Raw genomic sequence first — 27618 nt, 5'->3', positions numbered from 1 at the left:
GGGAGCGGTCCCACGTGATGAAACAGGGAGGCGCATTCTTCTTTCAGCCAAATGAAGGTGAGGAAATTCACGAAGTGGCACTGACCAAGAGCTTCCAGACAGGTGGAAAGGAAACACCCACGGGTCTCTCCCTAAGCCAGGCAGCGGGGTTGGCACTGGGGTCTCCTTAGGAGCCCCCATCTCTATGCTATGCATTAAGATACCCAAGGTCAAGTTCCCTCCCTCCATCACCCCCACCCCAGTGAGATTCAAACATCCTCCCTTGAACCCTCCTTGTTACTTAGCTTCTTAGGGTCTATGGGTTGTAGCACAGTTATTCTGTACTTTATGGCTAATATCTACTTATGAGTATAGACCATATGTGTCTTTCTGGGTCTGGGTCACCCCACTCAGGATGATATTTTCTAGTTCCATTCATCTGCCTGTAATAGCTGAGCCTCAGTGGGAGAGGATGCGCTTAGTCCTGCTGCGACTTGATGTGCCAGCATGGGTAGGTACTCTGAGAAGGGGAGGGGTTAGTGGGAGAGGGGGTTTGTGAGGGTGGGACTGGGAGGAGAGGAGGGAGGGGGGCTGGGGTCAGGATGTAAAGTGAATAAATTAATTAATTAACTAATGAAAAGAAAAAAAAAGATGCCCCAAATCTTAAAAGTGAACAGGCGGTGAAGGAGAACAGATCTGCCTCCTATAGAGGTCTGGCCAAGTAGCAGATCCTGGGGTCTGTCAGCAAAGCTGCTGGTGGGAGGGTGGGGTGGGGAGCAAGACCTCAGGCATCGGGAAGAGCAAGCAAATTTGGAGGCCGAGGAGAAAACGTCCACTCAGAAAGTAGGGGAGTGGGCCAGGTTATCATGGGGACCTATATGGAGGCCCCTCAATCCAAACACTGCCCTGCCCCCCCCCAGCCCCCGAGAATAATAGAGGCAGACAGTGTGCGAAGAAAATGAAAACACTGTTCCCATGAGGGAACGCTGGAAGCTCCATGGGGCTGCAGGGACGATTTAAACAAAAACTCACCTTTGGGGCAGGATGTGGAAGCTACAAGGGGCAGATGGGAAAGCTACACCGCCAAGGGCGGAGCAGCCATAGCTGAAGCTTCCAAGGCAGTGAGAGTCTCAGAGGAGGCTTCAGCAGGATACAGATGTACCCAGGGATGGTGGTTTAATATTCCCACCACAGGGAACGGTCCCCATTCCATATGCCCTCACAAGGCAAGCCTGGCACTCCGTCAGGGGCTGTGTCTGGAAGGTCCTACTCCGGTGACAGAAATGGTTCACCTGCCTGGAGTGTGCTCCTGTTTGTGCACCCTAAAACTGGTATCTCAGGTTTTTTTCAGAGGCCCCGCCAGCCCACCTGAGTGAGATCACTCTGGTGCTCATGTGACTAGAAACTGAGACATCCTCGACCCCAGGTCACCTTAGCCTTCTCATTCCGAGGACTCCAGCAGCACTCACAATGCTGTGTGTTCAGAACTAATACCTACCCCGTGATGTTCTGCTCCAGTGATGAACCTGAGAGAACTGGGTGAATATCCTCCCTTACCTTGGGCAGCTGAGTTTTGGGTGGTTTCATCCATGGCATGAGATACACAGAGGCAGTTCTGAGCTTTTTAAAAGGAACTCTCGCACTGCTCTAGGAGACTGGCTACAGAAACCACCCAGGAGGTAGGGCTGAAGTCTGGTGAGAGATGGACCATTTGGAAGGATGCAGGGTCAGCGGAGGCCGGGGAGGGGGCGGGACATAACATAGGAGGTGACAGGACCTCCAGGCAGGTCAGAGTCAAGTGAGAGCCCAGGATGCCTCGGGTCGCCTGGCTTTGTGACCAGCAGATGATGGGGCCATCCCTGGAATCCCAGCAAACAAGGCTCGATCAGGTAACAAGTTTAGATTCCAAGCACCGTGAAGGTATAATAACGACCCAACCAGGACACTCAAGTAAGCACTTTTTCCAGGAAGTAAATATTGAAGCAATCATTCGATCTCATGAGCAAAGGATCTATCTATGCATATTTCCCACAAAAACCTTATTTTCTTCGAGCTCTCTCCTGAGCTGCTGCACCAGGCTCATGCATACCCACAGGCTGTGAGGCGCTCTCTTCCACACACCGTGGCAATACTGCCGGCCGCTGGACAGACTGACTGCCGACCCTTGATGGCCCGCTACTAGACCCTGCCTGTCTGTTTCCCTAGGGTCCATGCACTCCACAGGCTTCCCACAGGCTTTGGGACCGATCTCAGCACAAGTTCCAGTCAGATTGACTTGTGCCCGATCTGGTGGTTTCTAAGTAGACGAAGAAGACTGTGCGGGTTCAGCATTCATTGGGTGCCAACTGTGTCAGGTTCTTTCTGGGAACCAAACTCACACTGAGGAAGCAGGCTGCTCTCCGGCAACAGGCCTGGCCATGCAGAGCTAGACCCCCCCGCCATGAATACCTGAAACACCAAGCTTCAGGTAGGAGGCTGCAATGTGGCCAGGCTGGGGGGTCCTGGCGCACATCCTCTCTGAGGGGAGCTGACACCTGGTTTGGTGTGGATAAGATGAAGATTTGAGGGCTGGGTGACGGGTTTACCTTCACCCTCAAGACATCCACCCACACTGCTCCATGGGTGGCGTGCCCAAGTCAGTACCCATGAGGACTCTGGGTGTGGCTTGGACCTGGCTCACAGGATGAAAGCTGAATAGATGGTAAGTTCCAGACCCATGTCCTGCAGCTGCCTCATTTTGTGAAGGACATGCCATCCCCTCCCTCTCTCCACAGTTAGTGTGAATGTGGGCAGAGAGACCCCTGTTAGGGCCTGGGAGTGAGGGAGTATAAGAAATCATCGCAGACTTGACGAAGGGTCCACCAAGGCCTGGCCACATACAAGAGCCTTGGCCTGCATGCAGCCTGCTCACATTGCTGTCCCTAATGGCTCTGCAGCACTCCTGGACAGAGATGCCATTCAGCCTGGTCCTCCTGAGGGTCCAGACAGAGCTCACTCCCATCCTGGCCCTGAACTGGAAGGAGGACAAGCTGCTGTAAGAACTGAGCAAACAGGGACACCTCATAAAAATACCAAGGAGGCAGGAATGTCCATTAAGCCTAAAGGCAGAGAGCTTCAGAAGGGTTTACTGAGCAAACATCCATCCCCAGGAGATGCCCTAATTGCGGGGGTAATGCCCGGTTCCAGGAAATGTCCCCAGTAGGGGTGGATCTCCCCCCACCCCTCCTATGTGCAACTGGTATCTCCTCCTCACATGGGGCACAGAGGTCAATGGACTCAAAAGACAATGGGCTCCACCAATGAGAGATAACCAACTCATGCTGTAAATCTATGTACTGGGAAGGTATAAAAAGTGTGGGCTTGGGGCTGGTGAGATGGCTCAGTGGGTAAGAGCACTGACTACTCTTCTGAAGGTCTGGAGTTCGGATCCCAGCAACCACATGGTGGCTCACAACCACCTGTAATGAGATCTGACGCCCTCTTCTGGTGTGTCTGAAGACAGCTACAGTGAATTATGCTGGAGTGAGCAGGCCTGGAGCGAGCGGGGCGGCAGAGGTCCTAAGTTCAATTCCCAGCAGCCACACACATGATGGCTCACGGCCATCTGTACAGCTACAGTGTACTCATAAAATAAATAATAAAAATAAATTTTAAAAAAAAAGTGTGGGCTTTTGTTCCTCGGGGTCGCCTTTGCCTGAATTCTGGATGACCCCAGTATACTGGATCATTAAAAACCTCATGCTAATTGGATCGTTCTCCGTCTCTGTGTTTTTGTGAGTGGGACGACATCCTGAACGTAAGACTCGGTTCTCCAAATCTTACAATACTGCCCTGACCCTATGTCACTGTTTCATAGCACCCCCAAAAGACGCGTCTACCATTCCCCGGAAACCTCTGCACACCAGGCACCCTGAAACTGGCCGGGTCTCGCTGTGCAGGACACCCAGGCCCTGTGAGGAGGAGAGGAGGCAAGGAAGACACCCGCTACCTTTGTCTGAGTCTGTTTCCTTTTGTTCTAGGTTCAAGAAGCAAAAAACCCAGCCCTCTAACTGCGAAAGGCAAATGTGCCTGGGGCCAGGCTTCCCCTCCACACCCTGCTCTGCCACCTCAAGTTCAAAAGCAGCTTTGACAGCTCCCACCTGAGCCCTCAGGGCCCAGCTGGCTCGATGAAGTCTAAATGTGGAAACAGGTGAAGAAAAAAAAATCCCATTCCAAACCTTCCCCCCACAGACTCAGACAGTAATTAAGAAGTACGCAGAGCTCTTCATTGGACACTTTAATTAAGCATGCTAATTCCCTCCACCAGCGGACGCTCAGCTGCCTGGGCCTCACTCAGGGGCCAGTAAAGATGGAAAAAGGGGATGGGGGGGGCAGGAAGAAGAGGGAGACTGAGGGTAGCAAGGCATGGGGCAGGCTTGTGTGGCTCAGGCCCTTCTGTACCAGCCAGGGCTGACCATGCCTGACCCTCTGGCCTTCTTACTGAGTGTTCCTGCCTCAGTCTCCCCTGCCCACCCCACCCCCACAGCCCCACTTCCTCTAAGCTCAGTGTTGTGGAAGCTTGTCCTGACTCAGATGTCTCTTCATTACCACCCTCTGAGCTTGCTGGAAAAGTGAGGATCCAGGCCGACAGAAGGGAGTTCTCGTCTTCTATGTAGCCCTGATGGGGTGCTGACCTTGGAGCCATTGCAATCCCCGAGGATTCCAGCCCTTCTGTGAGAGCAAGAAAGAATAGGATCAGGGGATCCAAAGAAAGATCTTAGCCACACAGCAGTCTTCACCCCAGGGGCTGGAGAGATGGCTCCAGGGTGAAGAGCACTGCCTGCTCTTGTAGAGGACTGGAGCTCAGTTCCCAGCACCCGTGTCTGGTGCCTCACAACTACTGTTAACTCCAGTTCCAGACCCAGGGGAGATCTGATACCGCTGGCCTTCTTGGACACATATACATAATTTCAATAGTGATGATTATGATGATGAAGAAGAAGAATTCAAAACAAAATGTTGTAAATAAAAAAGAAACCCACACTTCAGCCATGTAGACAGGATAAGGCAGAAACCAGAAGGGCAAAATAAAAGTCCCTTGTTCCCCACAAAGTCTAATACGGCAGACAACCGTGCTCCCCTTGTCCAGGAGCCTCAGGCACGCTGTAGTCAGTCTTCCAGACACCTTCATCAAAGCTCTGTGCCCCTCAGTGACACAACAGCTAACCCTTCACATGGCTACCAGACAGTGCATTGGGAGGCCCAGCCTCAGTTTCTCTTTGTACACATATATTCTTGGCTGTCTTGCTTCTTTTCTAGCAGCTCCCCCTTCAGTAGAAAGTTAATTACAAGGAAGAGCTGCCCAAGGGTTGAGCTAGGAGAGACTCTTCCAAAGGTGCCCAGCCAGGGCCTCCTGCTGCCCAGAGAGAGAGCTCTGCCATTTTCTTGCTTTATGCTCAACTGTGTGTTCTCCAGCTGCATAGCTGACAAGTCAATATTATAAATAATTAAAATATATAAGGTGATGCTTTGGTGGAACTCCCCCTCTCTATAGATACAAACACAGTGACATGACAGTTAGTCTAACTAATGTATTCATCACAACACAGCTTCCTTTCTGGCATGTGTCTATGTGTGCCTGTGGTGTATGTGTGTGCATGCATGCCTATGTGTGTGTGTGTGTGCCTATGTGTGTGAGTGCGTCACCCAGAGGCCAGGCATCTCCTTTGATTGTGTTTCACCTCCTGTATTGAAGCAGGGACTCTCACTTGAATCCAGAGTTCTCTGACTCAGCTAGTCTAGCCAGCTTGCTCCAACAACGCCCCATCTCCACCTCCTAAGTACTGCGATTACAGGTGGCATTTAAGTGGATGCTGGGGACCAGAACTTCAATCCATACACTTGCAAAACAAGTGCTTTACCAACCAAGTCATCTTCCCAGCCTCACTCATACCTTTTTTTTTTTTTTTTGTAATGACAATATCCGACACACAAAAAGACCCAGCCAGCCACATGGTCTCACCTGTATGTTCAATCTACAACAATACAGGACAAAGAATTGCAGGTGGCTGTTGGGGCACAGGGTCGGGGGAAATGGGGAGGAGTCAGTCAAAGGTACAAACCTGGGGTTATGAGGTGAGCTTGGGGTACCCATCAGGGTGAGCACATCCTACAGATACTACTATACAGTACTTCACATTTCTGAGTCCGTTCTTTACTCTCCAAAGCCCTCTGGGAACCTGCACATTAGTCTTGCTTCTATCCCTCCTTCCCACAGCCTTAAGAGATTTCAGACTAAATCATTCCTGCCCAGCCAAGCCTAACTGAGATTTCTTCTTCTTCCCCAATCCTGAGCAGACCCTTGGGGCATTTATCCTGGCCAACCCCACTGTGAGAATGAATGATTTGGGGTGCATGAGCCACAGGAGTGTTCCCTCCTCTAACCCTAAGACACACTAAAACTAAGCCAAAGCCAACCCCAGGCCAGGATCAGGAAGAGGTCTTGAGCTCTGACCTGAGGCTTACTCAGCTCAAGGTCAGGGAGTGGCATGGAGCCCCTGCCCCAACCTCTACCACCTGAAGTCACAAGGGTATATACATGGTGGTAGTAGGTACAGGACTCAGTTACAGGAAGACGTGGCCAACAAAAGGAAAGGGGGACATCACACTGTCGAAGGCTAAAGAAGGGAAACCATGAACCAGAAATACAGGATGGGCTTGCCTCAAGGTGGCTCTGCAGTGTAAGGCCTCAGGTTAATAAAGACACTGTGTCCCAGAACAGACATTTGGGACAAATAGTCCAGAACTGAGGAAGGCACTGTTCATGAGAGAGATGGGTTCATTGATATAACAGTGACCTGCTCAATCATCAAGACTCAGCCAGAGGTGCATGTCAAGTGATGGAGGCCTAAGGCGGGTAACATGATCAACAAGCTTGCCAATGTGCCCATGAACACGTCTTGGCTTTGCCTTGGCTCATTGGTATTCCATCGAGGCTGAGCCAAATGGTCTTTAAGACCCGAATCTACTTTGATATACTGTGAATGGGAGTTCTAGACAGGCTCCTTTACTGCTGTGGGCAGCATCGTCTTACCCTGGGCTTCAAAATCTTAGTCATGTCCCATTTCCCCTCATCCAGCCCAGAGCCCTGAAGCCAAAGGATGGAACTGAAGTCTAGATGGCTGTGGCGGAAAGGCAGAAGAGAGCTGGGGTAGCTAGCATGGGGGTAACATTGTGTTCTCTGGCTCAGGACCACTGAGCCAGAGAGTACCTGCCCTCATCTAATTACTTAGGCAATTCCTTCCCTGTGCCAAAAAAGACAAGTCTCGAAAATAAGACTGGAATATAATTGTTGAAGACCGTGTCAGGATATGGCATCTTCTTAATAAGCCTTAACAGCTTCCCAGTCCCTGTGGATGTCTACTGTCAGGGAAGCGCCAACTTACCTCTCCAATGGAGAAGCCCCGCTTTGCAGCACACAACCGTCTCCCTTCAGATACTCACACAAGACTCTACTAGAGGGCTTGTGTGAACCTAGTGAGAAGGAGAACTCACTGCAATCTGGAGTCTGCCGCCCTGGAGTATGGGCTTTAGCATCTGCTGGTACCCAGCAATGGCACTGTGTCTACCTACGGGACTCAGGCTATGCTCTAAGTCTGAGTCTCTGGCCTCCCACTCTGAACTGTCCAATCACACCTCCGGTGCTCAAGCCAGCTGGCTGGTGACACTAGATCTCTTGTTTATAAATTCAGGAAAGCAAAGGGTAGGTCAGTAAAAAGAGAACACATGAGCAAAGTCCGTTTATCGAAATACATTTTGCAACAGCTTCCCCTGAAGCTGCTCATCTTCAGTCAAAGCTGGAAAAACCCAGCAGGACCAGTTATAGCATTCACAGTGCAACAGCCTTCACTTATCCATGGGGTATTCGTCCTAAGACCTGAGTGTGCCCGTAGCCACAGATAGTACCAAGCCCTATATAAACTATACTACACCTTAGGAATATACACTCATGATAAAGTTTAATTTCTAAGTAAGTGTAAGAGGTTGATAATGATCGTAATGTAATAAGTATAACAATTCACTGTTATTAAGGTCTGCATTCAAGGCATCTTATTATTCTGTGTTAATCCCGCTTCTTCCAGTTGCCCATGGGTAGCTGAGGCAGTAGAAGTCATAAAGGGGTACCACTGTATTCGGACTGATGTGGGAGAGCCTGAACCAGCAGCTGATTCAGATGGCGATACGAGATGGATTCCAAAAGAATTTTAGAAAAGGGTCTGGAGTGCAGAAATTGAATAGCCACTCCAAGGGCCAATCTGACCTCACACAGGTAACTGCACACCACTGCTACTGACACCAAGGCTGACCACAAGACCAAGGGCCAATCTGACCTCACACAGGTAACCACACACACTGCTACTGACACCAAGGCTGACAAGCAAGACCAAGGACCAATCTGACCTCACACAGGTAATTGCGCACCACTGCTACTGACACCAAGGCTGACAGCAAGACCAAGTGAGTGTTCAGAGGTAAGGGCTCAGGTTAGTGTCCCGACAAACAACTGGAGACATGAGAAACCCAAGATCCCGTGACTTTAGCTTCTGGTCAAGTTGTAATGTAGTAACAGAGACCAGACACATCATCTCATCCAAAGGACAGGCAAAATAGAGGAAAACTGCCATTTAAAGTAATGGCTTCTTGGCAATGGTGGTCCCAGAGACATGAAACAGATGCCATGTAGCCACACAATCAAGACAAGGCTGTGAGGGTCAGGGGAACCTGGGGAACCTGGTGCACACCTAGGCCGAGGAGGTAGAGCTGAGAGCCTAGAGGTGGCGAAACCACTGGAGTCTACAAGACAGAGTTCCAGAGGGGAGGCCCAGATAGAAAACTGTAATGTCTACAAGGGACTCAAAATGAGCCCTGAGAAGCCAGCATGTGGAAAAACTACTTGGGACAGAGGAATGACTCCCCTCAACCCCCTGTCCCTACCAACCACTGTGGATGCTCATCTCTCAAAAGACACTGGGGAAGTCTTCAGAAGGGCTGTGCTCAAAGTGGGTTGCTAGTCACTGAGTTGCTTAGGATCCAACTAACAAATCTTCCTAACATTTATAGGAATGCAAAACTGCAGTACACAATGACACAAAGTACACAGTTCACGATAGCTGATATCCAGTTTAAAAAAGAAAATCACTAGGAGAGGTTGTGCAGATGCTAAGAGCATTGTCTGCTCTTCCGGGGAACCTGTGTTCAATTCCCAGCACCCACGACTATCTGTAACTCTACTTCTAGGGGATTCCATGCTATCTTCTGGGTACTGGACACACATGTGGTGCACAGACACACATGCAGGCAAACACTCATACACATAAAAACTTAAAACCTTAAAAAAAAAAAAAAAAACACCAGGTATGCAAAGAAGCCTGAAATTGGGAACACAAAACGAGAGAAAAAAATCAACTGGGACCAAGACAAAACTGATACAGCAGAATTAGCAGATCAAGAAAATTACTTATGAGACTGTTATTATAACTGCATTCCATGTGTCCAAAAAATTAAATAGAGACAAGAAATATGTTTTTAAAGACACAAATCAAAACTCCAGCAGTGAAAACTACTATGATGTCAGAGATGGTTGCACATCACAGAAGAGAAAGGAACTTGGGAACCGTGATAAACACTAGCAAAGATGAACCGGAGGCAGATAAAAGAATCAACAGGAGCAGAATACCAGCGAGCTGTAGGGCAGTGTCCCGTGTCTTCTCTATGTGACTGGAGATCGCAAAGGCTGAAGTGGGAGGTAGAAGCGGGGAGTGGAGATGGAGAGAGAAGAAGAGAAAAGAAAAGAAGAGAAGAGAAAAGAAACAAAGAGAGGGGGAGGGGAGAGAGAGAGGAGGGGCAGGGGAGGGGAGAGCAGAGCTCAACAAAAGTCCACCAAGAAGCCCCACTTCCTGGCTGCATATAGTCAGTGGTTAGCAGACTCTTATGATGGTTTGTATATGCTTGGCCCAGGGAGTGGCACTATTTGGAAATGTGGCCTTGTTGGAGTAGGTGTGTCCCTGTGGGTGTGGGTTTAAGACCATCATCCTAGCTGCTTGGAAGTCAGTCTTCCACTAGCAGTCTTCAGATGAAGATGTAGAACTCTCAGTTCTGCCTGTATCATGTCTGCCTAGATGCTGCCCTGCTCCCACCTTGATAATGACGGACTGAACCTCTGAACCTGTAAGCCAGCCCCAATTAACTGTTGTCTTTTATAAGACTTGCCTTGGTCATGGTGTCTGTTCACAGCGGTAAAACCCTAAGACAACTCTGAAAGTAGACATAGGGGCTGGAGTGGGGCACATCCCCTATGAGACTCATGCTACTGCTCCAAGTCTCCAGCTTTCCACTCTGACCTGTCCAATCACGGTGCTTAAGCCATCTAGACAGTGACACCAAGATGTGAAGATAAGAGCAGAGCTCTTCCCTAAAGCGATATAAGCAAGAAGACACCGGAGTGCTCAACATACACTAGGCCCTGGTTCAATACCCAGCCCTAAGGTTTAAAAAAAAAGTTCTGAAAGTAAAAACTTACACTAAGTATTAACTTAGAATTCTATACCTAGGGATAATCTCTTTAAAAGCAATGGCAAGATAAAGAGGTCTGTTTGTCTGTCATCTATCTATCTATCTATCTATCTATCTACAAAAGCTAACAGAATTTATCACTAATAGATCCTCATGACAAAAACCGTTCTTGGAAATTCTTCAGGAATACGGGAAACGGTTCTGGGTAGAAACACAGAGACACAAGAGAGGGATGGACAAGCGTGGGTGAATACCAAGACTTTTGCCATTTAAGTCGCTTTCAAGGTAACTATTTAAACAAAAACAACAATAAGTCTGAGAGAATTATGAGAAGAATCCTCATTACTCTGAAATGATACCACAGGCGTGTGGAAACTGCTTTTACCAAGAAACCTGGCTCCTCACTGGCCCCAGGAGGGAACTAAAGCAAAAGAAGAGTCTTCACTTTCACGTCCTTCTCTTTGGGGTTAAGCTTGGCGTCAGAGCTGAGTAGACCGGTGTCCACCTTTAATCCCAACAGCCCTCCGGAGGCAGAAGCAGGCTCATCTCTTACACAGTGAGGCCCTGTTCCGGTTCCGGCTCTGCTTAACTCTGCACATAGGCATGTTAGTTATTCAAGAGCGGTCTGTGAAAAAGTCAGGGACTTATCTCACTCCCTTCAAGCCTGACAGTATGCAGATAAAATCGTCGTCCCGTCAAAGTTCTGTTCAAGAGACTCCACTCCTCCCACCCCAAACAAATCGAAATGAGACACAGCGTACCAGGAAGTAGCCACTCACAGCTTTAAACCTGCCATCACCTGGATACCTTGGGGACAGAATGCCTGCCTCCAGTGTCCCTTCCTTCAGAAGCTATTGTCGTTAGGGAACTGGCCTGCCCTCTCAAGCAAGGACTTCAAGCCAGCCCACAGAGCCGGAACTGATTAATAATCACCTAAACCAGTTGAACCAAGCCTGTTTACTTACGCAGGCCTCACTCACAATCTTTCTCTGTTTAAACCTAAAGCCTGAGTCAGTCCCCAGAAGATGGACCTTGCAGGCTTAAGCGAGGTTGCTTCCCAGCACAGCGGTGCATTTAACATCCTTCCTCACTGTATCACCGCTATCCCACCTGCCTTCTTAGTGGCCTGGACCTTCAGAGTTGGCCTCTGGCCTAGGACTCCAGTGACGACGATGACACACCGAGTAAGGGGCATCTTCAACATATCAGCAGCCCCAGATTCTATTCCCAGAAAAAACAGTTCAGAAATGAAAGTGAAATAAAGACAGACAGGTGCTGAGATCACTTACAACTTTGCAGATCTATTGTAAAAGAAACTTAGAGCTGGGGCAGTGCTGGCGCACGCCTTTAATCCCAGAACTAGAGAGGCAGAGGCAGGTGGATTTCTGAGTTCGAGGCCAGCCTGGTCTACAGAGTGAGTTCCAGGACAGCCAGGGCTACACAGAGAAACTCTGTCTTGAAAATCCAAAAAAGAAAAAAAAAATCACCTTCACAATTTCTAAGACCCTCCCAACACCTTGGCACCCCTCTGTAGGCTGCAGAACTACTCTGACCCCAGCCAGCCTACCCAGGTCTGAATCCTTTCTGCTTCCATGCACTGCACACTCATAGCAACTTCAGAAAGGTATGGTGTCCTCCTTGTAGGGCCAAGTAAAGATTTCTGAGTGCCAGACACACCGCACTGGCAGGTCCCCATCTGCAGTATCCATAGCAACCCCTGGCTACCTAGGAGAGTCACACTGGAGTGGGCAAATGTGCTACCATTCAATTGCTCTGAGGCTCAGCCCAACTCCATCGAGACCCTCCAGGCCAACTGTGTCCACGAATGCATGTGTTGCAGAACTGGTCCACCATGAATACAACATGCTCTAGAGAAGGGAGAGATGAACGCTATGTCCCCATTGTCCCCTTAGGAAGTTTCTGCTCTTGCGATCTGACAGCTTATCTAACAGGTGTCTTGGCTCATCCGGCCATAATGTTGGCAAAGTAAAGTTCATCCTTCTCTTCCCAAGGCTGGTGCTATGGATGCTAGAAGTCTGAGTAACACAGGAAAGGGGTGAAGTGGCACGATGGTGGGCAGGGTACACGGCTATGCTTCCTAAGGTGTCAGAGAGACTTGTAACCACCTATAGTCCCTCAAACTAGGGTCACGACTTTGACGTGACAATGGGAAAAAGCTTGCTCAGGAGTGTGGAAGGGACCTGATGACCGATGCTGGCAAACATCTTCCCAGAAGTCTACTCCCTTCTCAAAGGATCTGTGGGATGGGGTAGCATCGTGCTAGGTGGCAAACTGGGGTGCTCTTAGTCTCCAAATGGGGGGGCTGCTTCTGATGCTGCCTCTGTGGACTCTTGCTTCTTCTGTCCTCCTACAGACCACCACACAGCTGCTCAACATTCTGCTGGCCGGAGGAGGAGTGGATAGAGGCTCAGCCCCGCCCCACTCAAGCCAGCTATAAAGGGGAATACAAGAGCAAGAAAGAAACTTCTAGACCTCCCATTCAGCCAAAATCGACCGTCCTCCTGTTCCTCAGACACCTGAGTAGGGGCAGGCCTCCTGCTGAGGTACCATGAGGAAGGAAAACACACTGTGGACCTCAGGGCCCGGGGCCTGTGAGTGGATAAGGGCCATCAGGGATGCAGGAAGGACCGCTGTGTCTCCTCCAGCTTTTGTGGAGCTCAGATAGTTGCTGGTCGGGCACCAGACTGGATGGGGAAACGGGGAACCAGGGCAATGGTTAGAGTCTCCTCTCAACTCTGTAAGCTCTAGGTCTCCAAGGAGCCATTCCTCCAAGCAGCCCGATAATGTCCAAAACCACAGAAGATTCTGCAGCAGCTCTTAGCAGAGAGATGTGAAGCCAGGGGTGTGGGGTGTTCCTGTCTAGCAGGATACAGCACTAAAGCCACATCCAGGCACTGTCTCTTTCAATGCACAACTGAGAGATCACCCTCAGAAGCCACCTGTCTAACCAGGGCCAAATGCAGGCACCGTCTCTTCCAATGTACAACTGAGAGCTACCCTCCGAAGCTCTTCTTTATACTCTGGTCCTTGCTGCTATGAAACCACAAGGTCACCAAGGGGTCACCAGACCAGGAAAACGTCACCTGCTAAGTAAGGCCCCACTGTAAACATGCAATGGGAAATGCTAAAGGTCAGCAGAGAGGCTAAAGGACAATAAAGCCTGGTTCCTGGGTGGGCCATCGATCAGAGTGGCCTCAGAACACAAGGGCATGGCAGAAGGCCCTACACAATGTTCTGGTCCTGCATCTGACGGGGACAACTCTAGGAATCAAGGTTTATTTGGGAACTGTACTTGCTAGTTTTGTGCATCGACTTGACACAGGCTGGAGTTATCACAGAGAAAGGGGCTTCCACTGAGGAACTGCCTCCATGAGATCCAGCTGTAAGGCATTTTCTCAATTAGTGATCAAGGATGGGAGGGCCCATTCTGGGTGGTACCATCCCTGAGCTGGTAGTCTTGGGTTCTATAAGAAAGTAAGCTGAGCAAGCCAGGGGAAGCAAGCCAGTAAGTAATGCCACTCCATGGCCTCTGCATCAGCTCCTGCTTCCTGACCTGCTTGAGTTCCAGTCCTGACTTCCTTTGGTGATCAACAGCAATATGGAAGTGTAAGCTGAATAAACCTTTTCCTCCCCAACTTGCTTCTTGGTCATGATGCTTTGTGCAGGAATAGAAACCCTGACTAAGACAGGAACACATGAAGAACATAAGCAGATCACACATCAGGGGTTCGAAGGTCGGGCCTGGATAGCTGCTTGACTCAGTTAGTCATGAGTCCCTCCTGAGAACTCTACTGCTTCTCCGATAAAGATATCTCCCTACCCTAAGATCTTTCTCTCCTTTGTATAAGCCATATATTGCTGTGTGCCAACTACCATCGGTAATTGTCACAGTGGCTCAAAACAGTGAACTTTTATATCTCTCAGTGCCTAGGAGATATATCTCTGTGGGCTAGGAGTCCAGGCATGGGTTGAAGGGTCCTCTGCTTGGGTCTCACAAGATCACAAACATGGTGTCTGCTGTATTTCTCTTCTGAAGTTAGAGACTTCTTCCAAGCTTATAAAACTGGAGAGACTTTCTTCTTAGAGATCAGCCACAGACAGTTCCCAGATCCTCTCTACACACACCCATCCAAAGCATGGCAGCTGATTTCTCTGAGGCACAGAGGAACAATCAAGAAGGGCTGAGGAGATGGCTCAGTGGATAAAGGGCTCGCCACACTAGCATGAGGATCTGAGTTCGGATCCCCAGCACCTGTGTGAAAAGCCATGGGTGACCTATAAATCTTAGCCCAAGAGGCAGAGGCAGAAGAACCTCCACGGCTCACTGAACAGCTAATCTAGCCAATCAGTGAGCTCCAGGTTCACTGGGAGACCCTGCCTCAAAAAAATATAGTGGAGAGCAGGGGAGGATGTCACCTGGCGTGGCCAGGGGATGGGAGAGCGGGGATGGGGACTGGAGTGGGGAAAGTAAGTGGATATGATCAAAGTACACTGTATACACGTGTGAAAATTTTAAAGTGAATTTTAATTAATAAGTAAAATGAAACAGTCAAGGGACAAACAATCTTGTTACCTTTCCCAATGACGTGCTCAATTAAACAAATGACTTCCCGCCACCTTTGCCATACTGTACGGGCTAGCACCAAGTCACAAGTCCCATCTGTGTGCAGGGGAAGGACATCTGAGAACTTGGGGCTCACAGTGACAGGCTCCCTTCCACTTCCTAAATGGTTCCCTTGCCCCTCCTACTGCTAGGACCCGGACTGATCCCCCGGAACAAGGTCTCCTTACCCTCAGACATTCTCCCAGCCTTGCTGGGAATGAAGGCAGAATGGAGGGCTGCTCTGTAGGGTCTACTGGTCCAGGCACTGGTACACCCTCTGCCCAGACCCCCACGCCATACCTGGGCCCCCCAAACAGAAGACACCAGACAATGCCAGCTCTAGCATCTCTTTTGTTCCCAGAGCTGGGGAAGAGCCACAGAGTTTTCCTGGCTCCACTAGTGGGGCTCTGGCACTTTCTGATGTGGTTAGGAAAGGCTCAGGACAGGAGACCGGCTAGGTGCCTTAACAGGCCTCTTGCTCCTCGTGATCTGGGCAGTGGCCTGCAGTTTTACGGTAGGGTGTAGAGAAGGGGAAGGGCGCCCGATGAGCCTGAATTCAGAACTTACAGGCTCTGGGCCTTCACGTAGGATGTGCTGAGAGTTTAAAAATAATTTGGAAGCATTCTCTACAGTGGCCAGATAAAAGTGTACATCTACAGGCTCACAGCAGCAGCAGCGCAGACGCCTGGAGGAGGGAGAGGTGGGGCTCGGCATCACCCCAAGACACAACACACGCAGGAAGTGCTCAGGCAGTGGGAGTGCTGGAGGTCCTCCAGGGAGCACCAGGCAGAGTCCTCCTCTCCCCACTGGGCTACAGCCCTCTTCTAGCCCTTCACAGTCACAACACACTCTGCCCAAGAACCCGCAACAGTTTGACAGAACCTCCAGTCTTTAACTGGACTTTGCTCAGAATCCCAGGATGGAGAGCACCATTAAACCGCCAAGTATCCTGGCTCTGGAAGCCTCAGAGGAAGCCAGCACGCCTTAAGGCACACCTAGTGTGGCAGGTGAGTCTGGCCTGTGCTGGAAGCAGGAAGTGCACTCTCTAACTCATCACATCCCTGGTCTCTCTTCCCTCTGGCCATACCTGTGGCTCCCTCCCAGGCTGCTCACTATACTGGGCAGGAGGGGAAAAGATGAGGAATGTGTTCTAAGTGGCTCCACTGCTCTGTCCTATGACCTACTTCCTGCTCACCACAGGGTCAAGGTGGAATGTGTCTCTTCGTCTCTCTGAGTTAGCCGGAAGCTTATCTGCCTGTCCCTTGGGACTTGGCTTTAGTGCACTGGTCACAGTCCCAGCAATGCATTCCAGAACTAGGGATAGGTCTCCAGCTCCCACCCCTGCAGAGGAGGCTGGAACAGGTCAATGTTGTCCCCCTCTCCTCTGCTGGACACCAGCACAGGAAGAGTCCTCACCCACCCTGACTGCAGAGACCATAGATCTGCTGCTGCTCAAGGGGCCATGAATGTGACTAGAGAACGCTGTCATTGCAGATGAACTTATCGGGACTACATCCATGCTGCCAAAGACATACCAGGCCGTGCTCTGTTGCATTGGAAGACGGCCAAGAAAAGAGAGTGAAAAACGGTTCCTATTGGATCCCAATGGGCTGCTCTTTCTCAATTAGGGTTGTGTTCAAGAGTGGCAGTCCTCTGCCTCCACTCTGGCCCCTGGCTCTCAAACATCTCAGCTTTTGGAGCAGCCAGCTTAAGATTAGGTTTCAATCACCAAGGCAGGCAATGTCACTCTCTCTTAGTCCATGCTGCACAAAACTCCTAATCTTAAAGGAGAGCAGCGGAGGAGAAGGCAAAGGAAGTGTGTGGCAGGGCCCCCCTAAAGAGGAGGAATGACAGGAAGCTCATCAGAGTCCCATCGTCACTGCGCATCAGAGGCCATGTCTGCCTGAGCAGTGGAAAGTCTGGAAAGACTGCTGCGGACTGGCACACCCATGTCCCCACACCCATGTCCCCAAGGTCAATTGTATCCAGGGGCCCCAGGCTGCTGTGGAGGCAGTGTGATAGGGGAGTTCCCGGTGGCTGGTTCTGGCACATCTGAGGGCAGTATGGAGAAGGCTGGGAGTCCCTCCCTTATTCATTTCATTGTCTTGAAGCTTGTCTCTGCAGATCAAACTGAGAGAACATACCCACCCAACCGAACAAGCCAGAGAGCTAGGCAGAAGTTGGGCTTACACTTCCCCAAATGCCCCATCTGACCCAGTTCAATCCCTTGGACCCTCAAATATGCCACACTCTGCCTTTGTCCCCTAATCCATGAGCATGGGCCTCCTCTGTCCAAGCCTCCAGGGGTCACCACTCTCTATAGGACAGGCTCAGACACCAGTGTGGGAAGGCAAGGGAGGCTTTTTCGGGCTGGTCCTGCCATCGTCTGTAGGCTCAACCCTTACACCGGCTACTCTCCCATACCTGCAGGGCACCAGGGTCCCAGCAGCCCTGAATCTGCTCAGTCCTTCAGGGACCTTAAGCCCTCTACTGTCTTGGCATTGCGGGGCTCTTTTGTCCCTTGCATCCCCATGCCTGCAGGTGCTTTCCCACTTACCATAAAACCTATGAGAAGCTCCCCAGGACTTGCTCAAGCAGACCACGGTCACGGCCTTGCTTCTGAACATTATGCTTCCTATTTATAATGACTAGGGCTTCCTCCCACTTACCTTAGGCCCAGTGCAGATCCGAACAGTCTAGATCACATCACGAGCAGCTTCTGCTCCTGTGGTCTGTCAGGGAGCATGAAGTGCTCTTGCCGTGAGGGTATGGGTAGCGCTCAAGCGGGGAAACTGTTGTCAGTGGTACCTCCTGCCTCTGAGGGTGATGAGCAAGGGGCAAGCAAGCCCTGAGCCTGAGTCTCTTTCCTGCGGAGTGTTGCCTGCCTTTGGGCTCTGCTGGGCACACAAAAAGCCCCACCTCTCAGAGCCTCCATTTCTGCAGCTGTCAACTAGGTCGTGCCATCCAGAGGCTGGGAGGTACAGCTTACCTGCAGAAATGCTTCATGTATCTCTGCTCCTTCCCTAACAGCTGCAAGGTGAGGAGGGGGAGGGGGAGGGGGAGGCTCCATCACGATTTTATTGACAAAGCCAGCTGGTACATGAGCTTTAACTGCATGCTGTGTGTTCATGCATTTGATCTTTGTGAAATTCCAGCAAGGTCATGCCAGCTGAGGAGAATGAGTGTGCATGGTTCTACTGCATCCCAGACAAGTGACGGGGGTGAAGCCCAGGTCTCAGGAGGTCTGACATAGTGATGGTTGGAGCAGAAGCTTAGGCAGGGTCACTAACACCCACCTTGGTTCTGGCTGTCTCCCTATCCTGAATACGGAGAGCCTGGGAGCTGCCGCCTTCCTTGCCACCTTCACCTTAGGCCATTGATATGTGGAAGAAGTGCCTTCTGGTGACAGGAAGTACAGGATAGGCCAAAACACACATCAGGAGCGCCTCTCTGCAGCACCTTGCGCCAGCAGCATGCTCATCTCCAGGCTGAAGTGTCATGATAGGCCTGACATCTTGCTTAATGCTAGCATTGAAAGACAGAGGCGAGCAGGAGCCCCAGTGGACCAAGCAGCCACCCTACCCAGGACCCTTGGGAGCCAGAGTGGACTGGGGGCTCATTTAACAGGTGCAAAAACCATCTGTGTTTCCAGGACACTGCAGTCCTATGAGCAGGACAAGGCCAAGCAGGGCTTAGTCCACAGCAAATGGTTTGACAAACTGACACAGGCTTGACTGGCTTTTCCCTTGTTGGTGACCAGTTCCCAGCAGCAGGTCCCCAGAAGAAGTAGGCTGAAGGCTGATTCTCTATTGGTTCTCTCCAAACCATTCAAAGTAAGCAGTTCCCTGTGTGGGGAGGCAGACTGCACAATGCCACACAATGCCAGGGCTGCCAGACTCCCTTGTGGAGACCCTGCCTGCCTCCTTCCCCAAAGCCCGTCCTCCCTGTGCTTGGCTCCAGGATCCTTTATGGTCAGTGGATCTACAGGTTCCTCTTGAGCAAAGTGTTTGGCGCAGATGTTCTCTGAGTCATTTATGGCAGACCCTGTGCTTATAAGACCTCAGTATTCTTTTGACCTTGCTCCTGGCTTTGACAATGACCTGATCCAAAGGTCCAAATGCTTACAAGTCTGCGTGCGTGCGTGCGTGCGTGCGTGCGTGTGTGTGTGTGTGTGTGCGCGTGTGTGTAAGAAAGGCGGCAGGGGCAGGGGAGACAACCTTGGGTGTCATTCCTCATGATCTGCCTTTTTATTTTGAGACAGGGTCTCCCACTGACCTGGAGGTCTGGAGCTCACCTTGTAGATCAGGTTGGCTGGCTGGTGAGTCACAGGGATCCACCTGCCTCTGCCTTCCCAGTACTGGGATTAAAAGCATCTGCCACCACACTCTACTTTTTTGGGGAGTTTGGGGGTTCGAACTCAGCTAGATATTCCTGTTTGCAAGGCAGGCACTCTCCTGACTCAGCTGTCCCCCAAGCCCTGGCACTCCTAACTCTAATTTGTTACACTGATGGTAGGCAGGACCAGCTCTCTCCAAGCCTCGGCTTCATGAACCGCAAAATAACAATCAGTGCATGTTTCTCACAAAGTGACCAGAAAGGTGCAAAGTGCTCTTGGGGAGGCTGGGACATAGACCTGAGGTTCACAGAGAAAGGACGTGGGCAACCTTTCTGTGTCTTTCTCGGAGACCACTTTAAAGAATCAATTCTGCCTTCAGGGCCACACTGTCACCTGTATTCTTCAGGACTCAGGCCTGTCCCTTGAGTACATCACTCCCTGGATACAGTGCTAGGCTGAGGTACGTAGCCCCAGTTACCTGGGCTCCCATTGGTCTTGTTACCAAGAGACCAGGATAAATATGTTTTTCTTCTAAAAATAAACTACTTTATTAAAGTGATAAAAAAAAGTATTCATGGCAACCACAATTTTACTCTTTAAAATGATCGCTCCTAAGAGTCAAGCAAAAGTTATAGAAATAATGAAGAAAATTTGACTTTTGAAGCCCAGACATATAATATAGACCTCCTCAGAAGCCCTGAGAAGTAAGCCAACTTCGGCCCCCTCGCTGGTTCTAGAAACAAAGCGCCTGCCATTCCCAGTCCTCTTGGGACTTCAAGTCCCCAGGCCCTGCCTGGAGCCCCGTTTCCCAGCAGCCCGTCTTTCTGGCTGGAACAAAAGAGCTGCCCATCTCAGGGCGTGTCTGGTCCTTCTCCCTGGCAACCTCCACCAAGAGTTCCTCCACCTTCACTTCTGCACAGTGAGAAACAACAAAGAGCCACAGACAGACAGACAGACAGACAGACAGACAGACAGACAGAAAATGTCCAGCACAGTAGTCCAATCCTGTTTAGGTTTTGTTGTTCTACCCAACAAAGTTATCAGCTCCCCAGACAGTTCTGCCCAACAATGTCGTTATATCGAGACCAAGCAGCCCTGTTGTGTTAAAGCAACAGTGACAGGCCCTGGGTGCAGAAGTTGGGTGGGGAGAGCCGGATGGAGGTAACATACATGCTACTTCTCTCAGGTCTGTCAAGGATGGTCTGCAATGTCAGGCCAACACAGACTGATTTTAGGGGTGTGGTATTGAAGAAAAAAGGACAGAAAGTTATTTTGTTCTATTTTAAAAGGATTTATGAGCATTTGGGGATTACAAGTAACGACAATCACATTACTTAAACACTGGCGATTACTCCAGGGCATAACTAGGACACTTTAGTTTCTCTTCTCTCTATGGTAAGTCCTCTTGCATTTATCTTTGGCACTAATGATGCCGTTTTTTCTCCTATGCTGCATAAGGGTTAACCCTTCAAGTCTCTGGTCTGGATGTGGCTTGGCCCTCATGTGGCAGTGGGTCCTTTAAGAGGCGGGACCAGGGGATTTAGTGCTTAATCTGGCATGCATGAAGCCCTAGATCCAGTCCCCCCTTGGCACTCAGGAGGTAGAGGAGGATGGCTCAAGGTTATCCTTAGTTACACAGGGAGTTCAAAGCCAGTAAGGCCTTTGTAAGACACTGTCCATCTTCCTATCCCCTGACCTTCACCTAGCCCCTCATGAAAAAGACTGAAAACCTACCAAGAGGGGTTTGATCCACTGGAGTTGGGGCTGGGGAAGGCTTGTGAAGTTATCTAACTTCCTGTGGTAATATATCCTCATGCCCTCAGACTCACTCCCCATGATGATGTCATCTGTTACGAGAGCTCAACCAGAACTTAGCCAATGTCAGCACCCTGCCCTTGACCCTCCAGAATGTGAGCTCCACAAACCTGCTCTCCTTTCAAAGCTGGCCTGACTCGGTTGTTTCGTTATAGTAACAGGAAGTATACTGATATCCCTATCTTACTGTCCACGTGACTCCTACACTTCTTTAAACAAACAAACAAACAAAAAATCAAGGGGTCTATACACATCCAACGTTCTCTCTCTTTTCCTAGCATCCAAGGGAGGGGGCAGGGAGAGAGAGAAAATTAGGAGAGGAAAAAAGCGAGATGAGCATCTGAGGCACAGAACAGCATGGTGATTGAGTCCGGGTCTCCCCAGAGATCTGCTCTGGCCTGCCATGCCTTTTCCCACCCCTGGTAGTACCGGAGCCCCCACCCCACCCCCATACTTCTTCAGAGATATAAAGGGAGTTGGGGAACCCTCTGAGAATCTCAGGTGCCTGGGCATGACTATGGCACCATGATGCAATTCTCTGGAAAAAAAAAACAACTGCCAACTCCCCAGTAAGAAGAACCTGGCCTGCGAAAGTGCCAGGTGCCAGGGCGAACACCATACAAAGCTGCCTTGCCTTCCTTCACTGTTAATCTGCTGACAGGCCATCAGCAAATCTCACACATCAAAGATGTCATCGTTTTTTTTTTTTTTTTTCTCATCAAGATCTCCGGTGTACACGAAACAGCCCACAGATGGGAGCAGGGAGCAGGAGATGACTCAGACACAATCCTCTCAGCCTGCTTTGGTCACCCACTTAAAACTCACCCTAAAATCCTTAAATTAAAATCCTTAGCTAACTGAGACGGAAGAGGGCTCTATGGGACTGCACATGACCAATTTTTTTTTTTTAAATGCTCATTAAAAGAATCAAAGCTGTGCCCATTTGACAAGGCTGGAAGTGGAAAGGAGAGAAGCTGCTGGAAGGGACAGTGGGCCCACCTCCAAGCTAGTGCAGGGCAGCGTGTGCTGGTGCACCACAGGGCTGCAGGGAACAGGGCTCAGTCTGTGGGCAGATGCTCCTTAACCCTTAGCTGAAGAGGAAGGAGAGGACAGACTCCACTGGGTGCCAACAATCTCTCGGAACATCCCGTTCTCAATCTGTGAGTTGAGATCTGCTTGGGATTACATATCAGATATCCTGTATATCAGAGATTTACATTACTCTTCATATCAGTAGCAAAATTACAGTTATGAAGCAACAACAAAATACAATTTTACAGTTGGCGGGGAGGTCACCACAACATGGGGAGCTTCGTTAGAGGGTTGTAGTATTAGGAAAGCTGAGAACCACTGCCTTAGAGTCACTCCCGACAGGTGTGCCTCCATCTCTACTTTCTGCAGAGCTGGGCTAAGGAGAGAGGAGCATCTCTGAAATTTATACCTGTTCCTTATACTCAGGCCTACCGAGGCAGATGGCCTACAGCCTTGGCCCCGGGGAAAGTGGATAGCCAACCTTGTGTCTGTCCACTCTCCCTTCTCTCCCTCCTCACCGCACACAACAGGATGTGTCTGGTGAGGTCCACATCCCCTTGGAGGCTCTGATAACTTGGGAGAAAGATGGACACCGTGCAGGCCCACTCTCCCTCAGACACCTGCCTATCTTTTTCCGATGCTATGGAGTGTGCACCACCCTCTTGTGTTCCCCACCACTGCCATCAGTGTTAGGGTTAATCAGGAAGACCCACACAGCTCCCTGATGCAAGGACAACACCTCACCCTACGTCCACAGCACCTGGCTAGGATCCTACCCCATATGAGGCAGGCACTGCCAGTCAGACTCCAGTCCATAGGCCAGAGGATACACCATTCACTCTGCTGACACACTCTCTGCCGGGATGGAGGTGTGTTCTGGGGAGCAGGCACTCAAAGGCTTCCCATTTGAACCAGTTCCTTGGCACCTTCGAAGGCCTCATGCCTACCTATGATTCTTTGCTCCAGGGTATCTTCTTCCTTACTCTGCTCCACGCCTGGCACCCCTCTTTGGAATCCAGCTGTCTCTGCCCACAAGCCTAGAGGGATGCTACCACAATGCCAGGAATAAAGATCAGGAGAAGTCTGTGTCCTTCCAACCTCTTTGGCTGCCTCCCTCCTCCATCTCCATTAGTCGGCTCCTATAGGGAGACTTAGGCCATAGCGAGGCTTAGGCCTCAGATTTCAGTTGGCTCAAGTGCCCTGGTATGGAAGGTGAGGGGTCTCTGAGATCACATTGGAAAGGAGAGCTAGGGTAGGGTTTGGACCAGACGTCAGGAGCCTCCCTCCATGGCAGAGGCGGCAGAGGATGCTGACAGGCAAACTGTCAGGAGGTAAGATAGAAGGCGTTACAGTCACAGCCCACCAGGCTCCAGGGATACACATAACCCCTAGGACTCACAGACACCACGAGTTCTGTAAACCCGAGGTAAAGAACTCACCAGTAACACATCGAAGTGGAAGAAGCTATTCAAGGGATCTGGGCTGCCTGCGGGAAGGGACCAAGGTGGCTGGCAGTCAATCTCACCCATGGATTATGCTCTAAGGGCCTATGAGCTCTGCCCCTAACCAACTAGCCGAGCATTCCTACCATGCCACAACCAACCGTTCTTGAGCCCATCTATCCTCTCAAAGAGGTTCCAGACTTGGCTTCCCACAGTGAAGGTCATCTTATTTACCAATGACACGCCAGTTAAAAATGGCAGACGGGAAGAGTGAAGTGTGGGTTCCTGCTCCCAAAGTGTTCACAACTCACAGTGGGTCTCTGGGCAAGACCTCCCCACGCCCTCTCCACATGAGCATGCGCATGAGGAAAGGCTGTCTCTCATTTCTGTGACTCCAGACCTGGAGGGGTTGGCAGAACTCTCACTGGGGTGCGGGGGAGTGTCCCACCCATCAGCACAGTTTCTAAGGGAGCCCAGAGTTTTCATTCAAACTCACCACATATGATTTGTTTATGGAATTGTGTTCAGATTTAGAATAAACAAATATTCTTTGAACTCCAGCATAGTTCAGGCACGGGGGGAGGGGGTAACAACCATGAGACGTAAGGGCTGCTTCCAGCCACCCATTACTCAGAGATAGAAACTGAGTATCTAGGTGGCCTCGGATTAGGCAACCGACATCACAGTTGAGACTTCCACCCCAAGGCTGCTGTGCACCTGCAGGCTCCCTCCTAGGACTTAGGTGCTCCCAAATCCTTTCCACACAGCAGGGAATGGAGGTGTCCTTTGTGACACTGGGATCTACAAAGCACAGGAAATCAGATCCAGCCGGCTACCTAGCTGAGCTGGGTATGATGTGAAATGTCCCAAACCCAGCTCTCCAGGACAGGCAACCACTTCTCTCCCCCCACCCCCATCCCAACCCCCCATCTCAGGTACTGAGCATCAGCAGACAGGAGGTGGCCATGTGACCTCCACAGCCCACATGCACACGTCACAGCTGCACCGTGCCTGGCCCACCAGGTCCTCCCACAGCCTTCCTCCTCTTGGCCTCTAAACCAGCTAACAGAACTGGTTTATAGAGCTGGAGCTGGGGATCCCGCCCCCTAGGGATCCCCCTCTCCTCCAACCGAAATGCTCAGAAGCCCAGCTTGTCTCTGTTACCCCCTGGCTATGAGTCTACTGGACCGAGGCTCTCAAGGAGCCACTCCTTCCTACAGGTATCAGAGGGGTCGCGGCTCTTCAGTCTGAGCGTCCCACCTTGGACCAATCTGGGTTTCAGACACTTGGGGAGGGGAGACATTCCTGAGCAGCAAAGAAAACCTTACTCTTCCCCCTCCTTAGGCTCTGGCTGGCTGCCACGGTGACCTCCCCTCCCCCAAGAAGGGCGGTGAGCTGGGAGATGGGGGTGGGAGAATCCACCAGCTCCACGGATGCTCTCTAGAGGGGGCAGGGAAGCCAGGCAGGGCGTGTCGCCTAGGCCTTTCTCTGCCCAGTGCCAAGCTCATAGATATGAGATGCCTCTGTACCATCCCCCAAGTCACCTGCTATGGGGAGAATCTTCACTCTCGCGATCCACACCCTTGAGCCCCAAAGAGGCTAATGCATTAGTGAAGGACAGTGAGTCTAGAACCTTCTGCCCAGTACGATGAAAGCCAGAGACGCTAAGTGCCCTGTTCCCCTGTTCTACTTGCACCCACTCTTTTCGAAAAGGGACAGGTGTGATGCCCCCCATTTCCCAACAACAATTTGCTCCAGGGCTGGACGTGTCATTTCCCCGGGTTCCAGGCAGGGTCCGCTGGGAGCCCCTCGGGCGCAACGTTGGGGAGGGGGCAACCTGCTCCCAGCCCCACCTCATTCTCCTAAGAGAGGTGCCTGTCCCTTCGCCCACACCCTCGCCGGCACTCAGGCACCTGCACAGTGCTCTGCAGCCTGTGCCGCAGTGCGAGTTAGCGAGCCCGCGAGCCCGGCGCCTAGAGTCGGCGAGCCAGCCGCCGCCCTCGGTCCTCCCGGACGCACCTGCACCGGGTACCCGTAACCAGATCCCACACTCATCCTCATCCCCTGACCCCAGAGCTGCCTTCTTCCTTTCCCCCTTGGTCCTCCCCAGCCCGGCCCCGCCCGAGCCAGCCCCATCTCTCCATCTGCATCCCTCTCCTCTACCGGGGCGTGGAAGGGCCTTGGTGAGCCGGGGCTGGGAGGGTCCCTAGTGGGGTGGCTGAATGGGCGGCGTGGGGAAAAGACTCGGCTCTGAGCCGAGAGAATAAGCCGAGTACTCACCGCTCTGCTCCCCTAGGAACACCAACTTGAATTTTCGCAGCGGGTTCCCAAAATCTCCCCCTGCGGACATGGTGCTGGCAGCTGGGGCCGGGCGAGGAGGAGGAGGAGGAGGAAGCGGCGAAGGAGAAGGGAGGGGAGAGGAGGGCGAGGGGAGGCGGCGAGCGGTGCGGGAGCCGGAGGGGGAAGGGCTGGCTGCGCGCGCCCCTGACTCCCCAGCTGCGGCCGGGCCCCGGCCTGCGGCTGCGTGTCCGACGACGGCGACGGCGGAAAGGGAGGAGGCGGGGTGCGCGACGCAGCCCTGGGTGGCGCTGGCTGCACGGGCGACGGGCGCGCTGTGGATGCCCGAAGCTCGGCGCGGGCAGCGAGGCACGGGCGGAGCGGGGCGCAGGGACCGAGCTGGGCGGAGGAGCGCTCTCCGAGCAGCGCCACGCGCCCCCTCCCGCCCGCCTGCTCCGCCCGCGCCTGCGCTCTGCGCGCTCCCCAGCCTCTGATGTCATGCGGAGCCCGTGGGTTTGCGGGGCTTGGGGGGCGTGCGCCATCCAGCCCCCACCCCGGCAGCCCGCTCTGGAGAGCTACCTCCCCTGGCGTCTAAGAGAGGTGACCCCTTTGGAGTGGCTTGCTCTTTCCCGTTGCTTCTGTCTCCCCCACTCACCTAGAAAAAAAAAAGTCAGGACGTGGTCAGGGGGACATTCACTTCTGGTTTTTGACACCTAGATACAGCTCCCTCCGTCTCAGATCCAGACGGTTGGACAAGGCAGGAAGGTTGGAAAGGGCCTGTGTATGGTGTGGTGGTGAGCAGGAAGATGTGAGGCTACCTGGCACAGACCTGGGTTATGGCTCCTCTGTAGCCTCTGCTGGCCTCTAGCTCACCCTCCTATCTAGGCTCAGACTCTTCATGGGGAGGAGTCTGTGGTGGTCTCCCGAAGAGCTGGCCAGTGGGAGAGAAGACGCCCTTACAGGATATGCCTACTAGGATTTGAATCCTAACCTGCTCCGAGGGAGAGAAGGCCTGGTAGAAACCAACTCCACTAACCCAAAGACAGTGAGTGAGGGCCCTGCCTCTTTTGACCCTGAGGCCACCAGCCCAATCATACGCCTGAGCCCTGCTAGTTAGGTTTATTTGTGTAATGAGTTCCAAGATGATAAGAGGGCGACCTCTAAGCTTGCTGGGCACACACAATGGGGGTGAGAGCAAAGAGCAGATGCCAGACTAGGGTTAAATGCATTCCCCAAACAGTACAATCTAAAGCATCCGGTTAATTGAGGCTTTACAAAGCCCCTCCCCTCTTCCTCTCCTGCCACTTGCTGGTCTTGACCTTCTCTGGCCATTCAGGGAATGTTGTTTGGGAACGTTTGGAATGTGTAGTGTATGTTACAGAGAGAGAGCCAGGAGTGAAATGCATCCCCATGCCTACAGATTTCCCAGGGAACACTTCCGAATTTACCCAGAATGTACCCACTAGAGTCTCCCACCGCATGTTGAACCCTCACTGGAAACTCCATGGAAGCCGCTGCTGAGGTTTCACTTCACCTAGAGCTTAGGAAACAGTTGCCGGATG

The 27618-nt window shown here is 51.5% G+C and overlaps 1 protein-coding gene across 1 annotated transcript in view; it reads right to left on the bottom strand.

Annotated features, from left to right (window-relative positions):
* The window catches only part of Rab6b (RAB6B, member RAS oncogene family), a 70920-nt gene extending 44402 nt beyond the window's left edge, over positions 1-26518 (bottom strand). The window contains exon 1 of the mRNA XM_031343520.1: positions 26060-26518. Coding sequence (XP_031199380.1) covers positions 26060-26129 — 70 coding nt within the window. The 5' untranslated portion in view covers positions 26130-26518. The remainder of the gene's footprint in view (positions 1-26059) is intronic.
* Positions 26519-27618: the final 1100 nt, after the last annotated feature.

Source organism: Mastomys coucha, unplaced genomic scaffold (assembly GCF_008632895.1).
Source record: "Mastomys coucha isolate ucsf_1 unplaced genomic scaffold, UCSF_Mcou_1 pScaffold23, whole genome shotgun sequence".
Classification (NCBI taxonomy): domain Eukaryota; kingdom Metazoa; phylum Chordata; class Mammalia; order Rodentia; family Muridae; genus Mastomys; species Mastomys coucha.
This window is presented reverse-complemented; position numbering and strand designations above follow the sequence as displayed.